Source organism: Colossoma macropomum, unplaced genomic scaffold, assembly GCF_904425465.1.
Source record: "Colossoma macropomum unplaced genomic scaffold, Colossoma_macropomum, whole genome shotgun sequence".
Taxonomy (NCBI): domain Eukaryota; kingdom Metazoa; phylum Chordata; class Actinopteri; order Characiformes; family Serrasalmidae; genus Colossoma; species Colossoma macropomum.
Window position 1 is genome coordinate 9407898 of NW_023494807.1, and position 14399 is coordinate 9422296.

At 38.4% G+C, this 14399-nt stretch overlaps 1 protein-coding gene across 1 annotated transcript in view; it reads right to left on the minus strand.

Moving 5' to 3' along the window:
- Positions 1-6618: 6618 nt before the first annotated feature.
- The window catches only part of rsrc1 (arginine/serine-rich coiled-coil 1), a 241875-nt gene continuing 234094 nt past the window's right edge, over positions 6619-14399 (minus strand). Inside the window, exons 8-10 of the mRNA XM_036556107.1 lie at positions 14127-14233; positions 11434-11559; positions 6619-7513 (exon numbers count right to left, since the gene is read on the minus strand). Of these exons, the coding sequence (XP_036412000.1) occupies positions 7421-7513; positions 11434-11559; positions 14127-14233 (326 nt within the window). The 3' untranslated portion in view covers positions 6619-7420. The remainder of the gene's footprint in view (positions 7514-11433; positions 11560-14126; positions 14234-14399) is intronic.

Sequence of the window (14399 nt, forward strand, 5' to 3'; positions counted from 1 at the left end):
TTAAATACTCACAAAATATAGAGACAGGAGGGACCTGTGTAAGGAGGAAAAAAAAACTCTCTGCTACTTACAAATATATTTATATTAAACAAGGGATAATCTGTGAAGAATATATACATTTTAAAGTGACTTAAGTGACTCAGTGTTATTGTTATTTAAAGTGACTTAGTGGTGGACATCTGGTTCCTATCACCACCACTAAGTCACTTTAAATCACCGACTTGGTGAGTTTCTCTAGAACAGAGCGTTTCACACCAAACCACTGTGAATGACTTTGTTGACATCTTACCCACTTAATTATATACAAACTTTGGAAACTCGGTGGAGTTCCCCTTTCATTTCGAGGCGCTTCTAGTTAAGGTAAGATAACGGCTCCAGCCAAATGCAGACAGTGTTACAGGTGTTAGTGGGAAGGCAGCGACTTAAATGTAGAATTTCAGTCAAATTCAGGATATAAGGTACAACCTAGTGGTGTCACACTAAACTATAAAATATTTATATATATACATATATATATATATATATATATATATATATATATATACATATATATAATAAACAAGGGATAATCTGTGAAGAATATATACATTTTAAAGTGACTTAATGTTATATGTATTGTTATATGATATAACAATACTGACAAAGTGACTGAGTGAAATGGTAGTTGGGGAAGGACCCACAGCTTCACAGCTTGTTCAGAAGCCTGACAGCCTGTGGGTAGAAACTGTTCATTAACCGGGTTGTTCTAGCCTGTATGCTGCGGAACCTCCTGCCTGATGGCAGGATGGTGAACAGGCTGTGTGCTGGATGATGCTGTCTGACCAGATCTTTTTGATTTTCCTAAGGCAGCGGGACTGATAGATGTTCTGTAAGCCTCATTGTCATCATGTAAGGCCTGTAAGAGTCATTCAGAGTGGTTTAGTGTGAAATGCTCCATTCTAGAGAAACTTACCGAGTCACAGTGGTGGTGATAGGAACCAGACGTCCACCTCTAAAAGCTCCCTCACAGAAGGTTATTACATTAAATGGTTATTAATAAGCTGCCTGATGTCTGAGACACTGTTTTATGATAGTTTAATGACAAAGTTTGGGCTTAAAAATTTTTTTAATTAGTTTATTTTAATCCCTTCATGGGATTAAAACATGGAATGTGTTGAAAGGCAAAACAGTCCACCCAAAAACTTATTTTCTCAGATTTTCCACTATTTTACCATCATCCATGTTACATAACAAACTCAGAAGACATAAGGTAAAAATGACTTGTCAGTTCAACCTAAAACAGCCTTTATGTGGTAAATACTGAATTAGTTTTATTCAGTCTAAATAAATACTTTGAACGAACGATTCTCTAGATCAAAGTAATTTGTTTGAGTTGAATAAAACTAGTTCAGTTGCTCGTTACCACATGAGGTAATGTTTTAGGTTGATCTGACAAACTATTTTTTACAGTGTAGGTTCACTGGTGGTTTTGTTATAGTCAATAAAATGGCTATATTAGTGTTGTAGTCATGGCGACCCCTGGTTCCTATCACCACCACTGTAAAGAAATCTGAACCATTTCACACCAAACCACTCTGAATGACTCTGTTTACATCTCAAGGAAATTTAGAAAAAATTGTTTCCCTTTAAGAAGAAGTTTTCTATTTCATGCTTTAGATTGGTTACTCAGATCTACCAAGAACAGCTTGTGTGACAGTTCAAAAAGTTATTAAGACTCATTTATTCTTATTCTATAGAGCATACAGAGCTGCATATCTATGTATAATATGTTCTACACAACAATAATAATAACAATAATTACAATAAAAATGGAAATAGGAAAGGGAATACATTCCTATATGGAAAGTATAATGTATTAAACAAATACATTTGAAAATGTGTGGACATGGCCAAATTATATTTTACACTTAATGTACTTTCTAAATTTTAGAATGAAACAATGCATCTAAAGTTTTTCTCACATGTAACAATAATAATAATAATAATAATAATAATATCAAGACAGCAAGCATATGATGGTCTGCATACAAGGTCTAACTAGTTTTTAATCTCCTTAAACAGATTTTAAATGCATGTAGCCTTTTATTATGGAAAATAAGCAAAAACAAATATTACAAACTACTAAGGAAAAAAACAATGGCTGGGCCTAATATATAATGATTTAGTTAAAAATGCGGTCGCTATAACTGATAGACTGGTTACAGCTGTATAATCAGCTTTATTTATGATTTTACTGTCAAAATTATTTGCTAAACTAATTTACAAAGGATAACAAAAGAAAGAAACAAAGGAAAAAAAAAATAATAAACTGGACGAGATGAAAAATGGCATTTTGTCTTACACACTGCTTGACCACCAGTGGGCCACCCAGAAAATGCTGAGCAAAAAGCCAGTGGGCTGCCAGCTTTGCCATCAGCGGGCCAACAGTGGCCCACTGTCCTCCTGGTAATTATTATTGTTTATTATTATTATTACTGCTAATGTGTGAATTACACTCTTGGGTGAAATGGTTCTGAAATGGTCAAAAATGCCCAGATAAGGTTTTACCTGCCCATTTCTAATCCTGTGATTTGGCCCTAGAATGAAATGAGCTGTTTTCTGAAAGAGCTTTTCCGAAGAGCTTTTCTCTGATTGGCTGGTTTCAACAAGGCTCACACAAAAGCAACATGTCAAAACAGACACAGGCAGGAAAATGAAATGAAAATTGGTGTAAATAAGCCAGGTCATCGTACTATTTGGCTAGCTATGCTAATTACTGGAAGCTTGCTAGTAGCTAACGTTACCTAAACTAGCTACTTGTTTTCAATCTCGACAGCAACACAAAGTAAATTAAAGTTGTTAGTTCGCTATGAAACTTTCAATTTAAGATAATCTGGTTTCACCCATCAAAGAGACGGTTACAAGTTTCGGCTGGGGTTATGATGCTAATAAAGTTGGAGCTGCCACTTTCTTCAGTCTCAAGCGTCAGCCACTGAACGAAGCTGCTTGATATCGCCTAAGGTTTGAGAAACTGTCCACAAACCAAGCAAACAGCTTTAAATTAAAGTTGTCCGGAACCCTGTTAGAGATGTGGGGGCTGAAGTTGGCTTCTTATCCGTCAGCTTGTTTTGCGAATTTTCTGCTCCACCTTAAATGATGCTGCAGTTATGATCTGGCACCTGTACATGTTGTAGCATTTAAGGTGGAACAGAAGGTGGTTAAGAAGCTGGTGAATAGGAAGAAAACTTCAGCCTCATTTAAAGACGAACATCAGTCATGCCTGCTGACAGCTTGGTTGCTTGGGAAGGGAATGAAAAGGGCCAACATCCCTTCACAGCCTGGAACGGTACATTTCTGCATGTAGTCTGCCATTTTCATTGTTGCTGCTCCATTGTAGATGTTATCCTGACCTAGAATGTGGGCTGGTGTGAGTCAACAGTGTTACATAACAGTTTAGGATTTTGAAATTGGCTCGTTTTACTGCCCTCTTTTACAAATGTGGGATTTGTATTTGAACAAGACAGTGGCGGCTGAGGTTCACGATGTGTCGGTTTCGTGTACTGAACTCTCCTCATTCAACTGTGCCAATGTAAATACAGTTGTCCATTCTATGGAGCCTTTAAACAACTATATACAACAGGTTTCCTGTCATAGAGAAGAACAATTTAACCATGCAAAGAACTATTTATGCATTGAAATTGAGTGTTCATAGTTCTATATATAACCACTGCCTTTACTATAGAACACCCCCCCCCACCAGCTTTTTCAAGATTATAGAATATAGTAAGTGTAAAAAATTCAAAGCGTGTGATTACAGTGCCAGCTGCACACAACAATTCAGACTAGACAACGTATGGCATGAGAATCACTCAAATCCCCCCAAATGACCAGTGGAGGAGGTCCTGTTGTCATCACGTCTACTTAAGGAAGTGTGAAGGATGCCTGTAAGAACATCCAGCGGGCTGGAGTGGGAGCTGCCATCGGACACCTCGGCATCTGCCAGTGTGATGTAAGACTGACCATCTGCTGGAGGACGAACAACCACAACCACCCCCAGACACGAGCATACCACTCACTCAATCACACAGAGAGCTGTGCAATAGTCAGAGACCACCCTTCACCTATTCAACGGGCCCATATGGTCTAAACAACTTTTCTCACCTTTTAAAGTTTTTTTTAGTGTGTGAACACGTCCAAAGTTTCAGAATTCAGTCCTCAGTCCAAACTGTATATATCGCCTTTGTCGGGAAGAAAACCTCGTATCTCCATTTTTGTCGTTTTTCAGTTTTTGCCATAATTTAAAAATACCTATTGTCCTTTACATTGTGTGTAAATTTAATGATGAATGGACTAAAAGAAACGACCCAAAATGACTTGGAAGAAAGTCTGGTTCCATTGACGTACATTAAAAGTAAAGTAGGTTTTTCCCTTCTCCTGTAAAGTTAACATTGTGGAGATACGAGGTTTTCTTTCGACAGCAGTGAAATATGGAAACTAAGCTACAAAAATGGCCTGTTCTAAATTCACTGTTTTTGTGATGTCACAAAAACAATCACATTTACACATCTTCTTATTTGGTTTACAGTTGTCTAGCCCCGCCCACTCACACTGAAGGAGTGTTTCAGCATGGATTGTTTTTTGAAAGATGCTCAATAAAGTACAGCCAATCAGAACAGAGCTCATTTACATACATCAGTCCTGAAAACACAGTAATGAAATGGTCATTAAAAATAAACGATGCAAAAACAGTATGATATGCTAGCACTGGTGGTATGCTGTGTTAGGGGGAGTCCTAACTAGTGAGTGGAATTGAATATGTCTAAACTGAGGGGAACATTGGTGGGGGGGTGTATAATAAGGGCCCTTTAATTTCCAGTCAGCTGAGGACATTATATATAAGATAATCCATTTATATGAAGAAGGAGAAAGTCAAAGAAACACTCTTAAAAAGTGCCACAAAGGGTTCTCTGAGCAATGACACAGTACAATCACTGTGGTTTCCTAAAGAACCATTTTTGTAAATTAGATTTAATTAAAGATTTAATTCACATAATGTAACGATTCTTCACCAAATTAGGTTCTTCCTACATCCTTTAGATTATGTAGAGGTTCTTTAAACTTCAAAGGCACAAAACTTTCATAAAAATACATTTGTAACCTTTGAACGTAATGTAAACATTCTAGGAAGAATTCTTAAAGTGACGAGGGACCTTTGAACTGTGTGAAGTTTTTTTTCAAAGCCTTTAAAAGTTTCTTCATGCTCATAAATCTTTTTTAAACATGGTTCTTCAGGGAACCAAAAGTGCTTAATCTATGACATCGCTCATAGAACCCTTGCGGCACCCTCTGTAGAACATCAAAACTGGACATCTGAGATGTGGAGGAAGCCTTTACAGATGGATGAGTCTAAATTTGTAGAGTCAAATTTAGACGCTGATGAGTCTAATCCTAGCCTAACCCTAGGAGAGAAGCAGAGAGTGCAACCAACTCCTAAGACTGAACTTTGGAGTGAAAAAACTGTGAAAAAAGTGGGTCTCCTGAAAAGAATGGAATATATGGTAACAAAGGTAAAGAGTGGACACAGTAAATATTGAAACATGAATGTTAGTATTAGTTGCTGAGACTTCTGTGTAATTTTCTGTTAAACATGTGTTTTGCTTTTATTTAGTTGTATTTAATGGCTGTTTTGAGTGGAAATAAATGAATAAATTAATAAAATGAGCTTACACTTTTTCTTAATTAGAGTTTTATTTAGTGTGTGAACTTTCTAAGTTTTAAAATTCCAATATAAGTCCATACAGTCTATATATGGAAACTAAGCTACAAAAAACAAACTGTTTCGAATGATCTCCTTTTGTGATGTCAAGAAAACCATCATATTTCCATATTTCCAACTTTTTTTTTAGTTTGACAGCAGTTTATCCCCGCCCACTCTACACACTATGGGTGTGTTACAAACAGTGTTTTAGCCTGGACTGATTTTCAAATGATGCTCAATACAGTACAACCAATCAGAACAGGGCCCATTAACATATTCAAAACTGAAAGTGAGTCTCCTAAAAGAATGGAAGCTGTAATAAAAGTAAAGAGTGACACACTGAACATTAAAAAATACATGTGATTATTAGTTGCTGAGGATTTTGTGTAATTACTGGTTACATGTTTTCTGCTGATACTGAAAATAAATAACTGAATGGCTGATTTAACAGGAGACAAAATAAAGGAAAGGTGCTCTGATATTTGAACAGCACTGTATGAACACACGTCCACACACACACACACCCCAACACCCCCCCTCCCCCAACAAACAAACAAACACACACACACACACACACACACACACACACACACACACACTCACACACACACGCATAAACTCTCTGGAAGATCTACTAAGAATCGTTAACAGACACCTCATCACTTTATAGACTTTACCTCGACACGTCCAGACGGGGACATCCACAAATAGACCTGAACTGCAGAAGGTCCTTCTACGCGGACTGAAAATAGAGCTCAAGGCTGGACGACGGACCAAGGCCTACACAAACCTACGCTTCAGAGCCGCAGAGTCTCCACTGCTGACCATGAAGCCCCACTCAGTTCAACGGCTTTTCGTGATTTCACCTTGACTGCATCTGATTAATCACTTCCAGAAAGATGTTTTATTTTTGATAAAGTCAAAACAACAGAATAAACATGACAAACGTCACACTTTAGCACAAAAACAGGTATTTGTGCTCCTTATCATTCACCGAACATCCACTAAACATCATTATGCTGTACAGTGACATTAAAAAAAATGTTTTTTTAAAAAAAAAGGTTTTTACTTTCTTTAAAAAAGGTTTTATTTTGACACAAATTTTTTTCTTCCTCTTTTATTTTGTCATATTAGAGAAGCATGTGCATCTAACAGATCACAAAAATAATGATTAAAATAAAGAAAAAAAAGGAAAGACAAAAAAAAGAGACCCAAATACTAGAAACCTGATTGGCTCACTCTTAGTCACATGACTGAAACTTGCGCTTAAACTGAAATATGAATCATCAGAAATAATATTAAATCAGTAATTATTGCAGACGTTGTAAATATTGTACGTATTTCCACACTGGTAGGCTACAATTTAGCTGAATGCAAACACAGGGGGATAAAGTAAGCTGTTATTTGGAAATTCATATCTGGAAACAAATATTTTGTAACAAAATCCCAGGTAGAAACATTAATATTAAAATTTTAGCATCAGAATGAGCTATGATATGACTTCATTTACTTTCTGCCTAGTTGTTTTGTCTGATTTCTCCTCATAGAAAACCAATATATTGCTCACTTAACTCTACATTTCCAAACGACATCCTTTCTAAACTCATCTACTTTAAACAAACTCTTATGTGGTTAAAAGAAAAAGGCAGAATGTTTTTGGGCGGTGGGCTTGAGATGTTTCGGTCAGAGCACTGGACTCCCCATCAGCCTCTCCTGCCGCAGAGACAGCAGTCGATTCAGCCACAACTTCTCTGCTTCTTCTTTATCCAGGAACAACTACAAGACAAGCAGAGCGTCAGTGTCAGTGGTTAGAATCTCTCTGCTAGGATGGCTCTGCTTCACCAGCAGCTGCAGCTGTCACTGCATCCACCAGGTGGCACACTGCATTTATTTATAACTTCATTCCAACGCTGTTAACAAATATAATAAGATCTTTGAACCTAATTCTAGATATTTCATCTAGACTTACACTACACTCTCAGAAATAAAGGTAGTAAACTGTCACTGGGGCAGTTCCCCTCTTGTTACTGGGGTGGGACCCTCAAGGGTACATCTCCGTAACTTTAATCAGGGAACATAACTGAACCATAATCCACTGAAATTATATTTTGATGTACTGACTCCACACACCCCATCTCGACTCCAGGCTTTTTATTTTACTGTTTTGTTTTAAAACATTAGATTATGAAAAGGTACAAATACAAACTTTTCACCTGGAAAAGCTTATTTAAGGTTCACAGTTGGACCTTAAAACCACTGTTGTACCTTTGAGGGAACATTTACATTGTTTGTACCTTGATGAACAAAAAATGTACCTGCACATAACCTTTATTTCTAAAAGTGTAAAAAAGGTTTGGAATCACTTGCCATATTAATATTTTGTGTTATTTTACTTGTAGCAATAACTTCAAATACCACAAACCCTTCACCAAATGGTACATTCAGATGTTTTATTTCAAATATTCTGTGACTAAAATGATAAGTAATATAGTGTAATTATGTATTTACATTAAAGGGCCCATACCCTACCCTATTCCCGAAATCAACTTCCATTTGCAGTGTTTCAGCCGGAACGAATTTTTTTCAGCTAGGAGACACAATACAGGATGGCCAATCACAACAGAGCTCATGTGCATATATACCAGTCGTAAAAGGGCTCACATCCTACTTTATTTTTGTTATTTTATGAACCAAAAAGTCATAATTAAGTCATAATTAAGTTAAATATGACCATTTCCAGCCTTTATGTGACTTTTAAACCTCTCTTTTTATCCCTTAAAGTAAACAGGTCTCTGTTCTGATTGGCAGACCTCATTCAAAAAGCAGTCCAGGCTCAAACTTTCCTTATAACACCCAGTGTGAATGGGTGTGGCTAAACTGCTGTAGGCTGAACAGGTGGATTTGTAAAGGTGACAGTTTTTTGTGACATCACCAGAACAGTGAAATAAAAACAGGCTGTTTTTGCACATTAGTGTCTATGTACAGACTGAGGAGTGAACAGTGTTTACATCCCACATCAAACTCCTTTATAGAAAAAACAAGGAAGTTTTTCCATGATATGGGCCCTTTTAGCATTTCCACCCCTGAATACAGGTAAGCGATTGGGTTTTGTTTCCGAGTGTTTGCTGATTTGTTCCACTGATAATTCTGTACTCTTTTAATGTCCATTTATACATATTGTGTCTATGTGTCTATATGAAGAAGCCAAAGACAAATTTTCACCGAGGCACATCACAGTCTGTCTTAGAGCAAATGCCACATTGTTCATTAGGCCTATTCAGCTAAGCTTGGCCTGTGTTCAGATTGTCTATTCATATTCAAGCGGTGCAGCGGTGTAATTTAAATTTAAATTCCCTGCATGTGCTCTTCCTAACATCGACATCATTCGTAATCCACTTACGGTCTGTATTTTGGCCAGGATCTGCTTAATGGCATCATAGACGGCACAGATCAGAAGTAACCCATTAAAACAAATGTTTCGTATTGTTTCCTAATGCAAGCCAGTGCAGGTCTCTAATTGTCTGAGTTGGCTTAATACGAGACGCTGGCTGGGTTTTTGATTCGATTTGGAAACAGAGGAGGGAGAGAGAGGGTAAACGGCTCTGTATCATAAGCGCATATGACAGCGTAATGCATAAGAGTGATTCGGGTGTCAGCGTGAACGCAGGGATTTGAGTGATTCCCACATTAGTTGGGCTTATGAGTTCCTTAAGTTTGGAAGTTGGAGACTCTTCGCCGACGCTCATCAGTCTTTACTTTCATCCAAACAACACGAAAGGCGTGAAATCAAATCTGCGCCTGGGAAAAGACTGATCGCTCCCGTCCGTATGTGTGTGTGCGCGGCGGCTCCGGGAGAGGAGCTAAGTGTATCATTTATGTCGAGTTAAAGCTGCCTGTGGCGTTCGCCGTAGGGCCTCTCCTTTGTCATTGGGGCCCACGTCCAACACATGCATGCGTGCCCGGTAATGGCCTCTGGATGCATGTCGCCCGTTTGCTCCTGTGTTATCTGCGTGTAGGAGCTTCCGCGACACACGCGCCAACACGGCCTCCGCTCTGACGCAGCGGCGCGGCTAACGAGGTTGAAATTACAGTAGATACAGTAGAGCGGCGGTGGCGGGCTAAATGATTGAATCATTACTGCCGGTGGGGGCTCCCGCGCCTTGGGCATATTGCTGCCATAGATCAGCTCGGCTCCGCTCATCTGCATCCGTCACGCGTAACCCAGTTTGCGGCGCCACCGAGACGCCGAGATCTTTCGCGGAAAATTTCTGTCCGCCCGTATTACAGCCAGGGAGCGAAGAGGAACCAGTCAGAACGCAGAGCCCTCAGAAAGAAGAGTACAAATAATGAGGAAAGGAAGGCTGTGTTCAAGTGGACATTTTGAATATGTATAATATGAAGTGTTAGGATAAGCAAACACGGTTGTTCGGTTGCTACATTTTTTGATAGCTGCCCCTTACATTGTATAAATGAATGGACCAATAGAAAAATCCAAAAAGTACTGTCTGAATTACACTGAAAGATGCTAAGGTTTTTTTTTCTCCTATAAAGTCATCATTCAATCTATCTATCTATCTATATATCTATTGTTCAATATATATATCGTTCAATCCATATATCTATCCATATATCTATCTATCTATCTATCTATATATTGTTCAATATATATATCGTTCAATCTACATATCTATCTATTTATATATCTATCTATTGTTCAATATATATATATCGTTCAATCAATATATCTATCTATCTATCTATATATCTATCTATTTATCTATCTATTGTTCAATATATATCTCGTTCAATCTATATATCTATCTATCTATATATATCTATTTATCTATCTATCTATCGTTCAATCTATCTATCTATCAATCTATCTGTCTGTCTATCTATATATGTCTCCATCTATCTATCTGTCTGTCTGTCTATCTATCTATCTTTCAATCTATCTACCTATCTATCGTTGAATATATCTATCGTTCAATCTATCTATCGACCAATATATCTATCGACAAATACATCTATGAATCAATATATTGATATCAATATATCTATCGTTCAATCTATCTATCAGCCTATCTATCTATCCATCCATCCATCCATCCTTTTTTCTTCCAGGATAAATGTTGAAGAACATGTGGAAAAACATCACTTTTTTTTTTTAATCCCATCAGCAGTATCTGGTTTAATTTAATGAAGCACTGAATTAATTTAATTTAATTAAACATGTTATTGGATGATAACTACACATAATGCTGGGCTTGCTTCAGAAGAGGTTTGGAAAACATACTGACATACATAACATCACTACTTGGTTTGTATTTATTCTAATATTAGTTTTTTATGAGCAAATAAACACTTACTGCTCATTCCAATAGCTTGCTTAATATCATTTTCTCAGGTGCCTGAAACTTCTGCACAGTAATGTGTGCTTTTCAATAATAGGTTTCCCCAGGATGCTCCCATGATGCTGCTTAAGAGAATGCCAGGGGCTATTATTTATAATAAAATATACAATATGATATAATAAACCCAAAATATATGATATTTTGCTACACTGCCTTGGTCTCTGCATAATCTCACGTGTTATTCTGTAGTCTGTGTGTCTTCATGTTTATTTACAAATGTGGAAAGCAGTAAAACAGAGGAAAGGTCTCCTATGAGCACTGAACACAAAAACAAACACTTACACTGTGGTGAGCGAGTGTGTCACTGTCATTGTATTTGATAGCAGTGGGAAGAGAGATGACATCGTCTTTCGCGGCACAGGTGTCGACAGACTCCGCCTCTTTCTTAATTTCCACAGGTTCAGTTACCTGAGAAAAGGCAGAACAACATATTTAAACCATTCGCACTTCCACAATGAGCAAGAATGTTTTGCCTCCTTTAATAATCCTGTAGTCCTACAGTAATCTATAGTAATCTATAAACACTAAGGCTCCAAGACAAGTCCCTTAGGCATTTTTTACTTGGCAAATAAACCTGATTCTGATTCAGCAAAGAAAAAATGCACTGTTGCATGCAGTTCTATGCTGCGCCACATGATGGCAGTATCTGCACAGTGACAAATCAAGATGCTGATGTACAGGCCTTGTCCCATTCACCTTCACCCACCTCGTGTATGAGGCCTGCGCTGACCGTGATGGCTGCTGAATGCTGTGTACACCACATGCACTCAGATCAGTGCAAAATAATTGGTTTTCTAATTAATAATAACTGTTAAAAGTTGTACAATTTTGAAAATGTAATGCTTCATGTGTTCCTAAATTCTAGAGACCTTTTTGTTCTTATATGTAAAGCATGTGGATGTGGCTTTGGACCTCCTGTCCAGCAGGGTGGCTATTAGCAGTTACTTTAGTATTTAGTATTTAGAGAAGAAACAGCCATGAACCCTCACCAGCAGGATCTAACCAACACACGTGTTTGCAGAAACAAGTTTCCAACAAGGAGAGGTGAAAAACTTTCTAGTTAAAACATATTAGTGTTATTTATGATATCAATTGAAGAACTTAATGGACCTTATCCATTAAATCAGTTAATTCTCAATTTTCATTATCACTCATTTTAATTGTTGAGTGATAATTTAAGTGTTAGCTTTTGGCACTTCATTGTAGACCTATTTAATCTTTGGGCTTTTTTGGCCAGAATTCTCTGCATTTATTTGTCTTTCAGTGGAAAACTGGAAGTGCCACTTCTTAACAAATTTGGTGGCAGAAATGTCGGTGCATCCCCAGCAGAAACTGCTTAATTTGTAGAAAAATGAATGAACAGACATCTTCAAGGAATATAGACAAAAATAGACAAATGTACAGACAACAATGGCTGTGTTTACATGCGAAGATTTTTCCGACTGAATACAGTGAATACTGACTGAATACATTCTGATTATAGATTTAGTCTTAGGTGTTTATATTCTCTGCGATGGACTGGCGACCTGTCTAGGGTGTATCTTGCCTTTTGCCCAATGACAGCTGGGATAGGCTCCAGCACCCTACCCAGAAGGATAAGCAGTTTAGATGATGTGTGCGTGTGTGTGTGTGTGTGTGTGTGTGTGTGTGTGTGTGTGTTTATATTCTCACTCTACTCAACAATCTGATGAAAATCTCTGTTTACATGCTCACTGCAAGTAATCAGATCCAAAATTACATGCATGCACTTAGTGTAGACAATACCATGACAACCAGCATCACATGAGTCCAGTCAGAGTGAGATGAGCAGCAGTGAGCAGTGCTTGATGATGTCAGACTCAGGAAAGCGTCCTTCACATGTCCTTATTAAAGAAGGCCGAGAGGAAGACGTCGTGTTCTGAGACACGTAAGCTGGACGTCTGTCCCACCGCCGTCTTTTAAAGATCACAGCATAAACTTCGTCTCCTCTGCAGACCAGTTTCTGCTCCGCCATGTTGAACGTTATAAACTTTCACTATGATGTGACGAACATGATCAGAACGGACTTAAACTTTCTGATAGGGAATGTAATCAGATACAGACGTTTACACAGATATTATTCTTCTATTTAACAGATTATTCACAGGATTACCCACCTCAGTCAGTCAGATAGAAACTGTATTCTGAATGGCCTCAATGTATTCTATTTCGACTGAGCTAATAGTGAGATTATTAATGGATTATTAGGCTGCATGTAAATGTGGCTTCTGAGCCTTCAAGATTGCTAAGTACTGTTTTAGTGACATGATGTACTTTTGTCCATGTTTATAGATAATGGTAGGTCATACAGTGACAGAATCTTTCATGTTTCTCTCATGAACTACAGTCTTTACAATATCCTTTTGGTCTTTTTCTACAGCCTTGGTCTTAGGTCTATATTTTAACACCAAAACTTGACCCCCCCCTCCCCCCCAACCTTCCGTTATTTGTTAGCTACATCAGCCTCATAGCTCTAGTGCAAAACTACAGAGCTAAACTTCAGACACCAAACATGACTTGGCTCATGGAAAAAACTGTAAATTGGATTTTTCGCCTAACTACCGCCTCACCCAAACTGATCCCAGATCAGCCCCTGTGGCTCGGCTGCTTCAGTCCCGCTGTAATCTATCACACCGGCCCATTCCAGCCGTCCTCCTTTTGTCTCCGTCTGTGCGGATCAGCGAGCATTTGTCACTAATCTAATTTCGGAGGTTGAACGTGAGCTTTGGGTGGGACCTCTGGGTTCAGTACAGCTGTTTCAGACCCGCTCTGGCTTTTGTGCGCGAGCAGACGGACCGCAAACGGCACTGAATGGGAACGATTCCGTCTGCGGACAAACGGAATCGAGGGCCGCCGAGAAGCAAATCGAATCAAACCGATGAGGAGAGGAGACGTGAAGCAAATGAAAAGGGAACGAAAGAGAAGAAGACAAGAAAAAAATGGAGAGAAAAGCGCACCTTGGTGGCGTCCCGGGATGATTTGAAAGCCTGAGGAACAAAGGAGTCGCTCTCGATGGCCTCGATGTCCTTTATCCTCCTCACCTGCTCGGCGAGAGAGGCCTCTTCTGCAAAAAAAAAAAATGGAGAGAAAAGGGAAAAGAAGGGATGAGGGAGGAGAGAAAGAGAGGGAGGCAGAGGTCAGGGAAGAGGTCAGACTGTAAGAGGGATGAAAAACAGAGCAGGGACAATTCGATAAATGTCTAACTCACTGCTCCTTCTCTTAGAACAGAT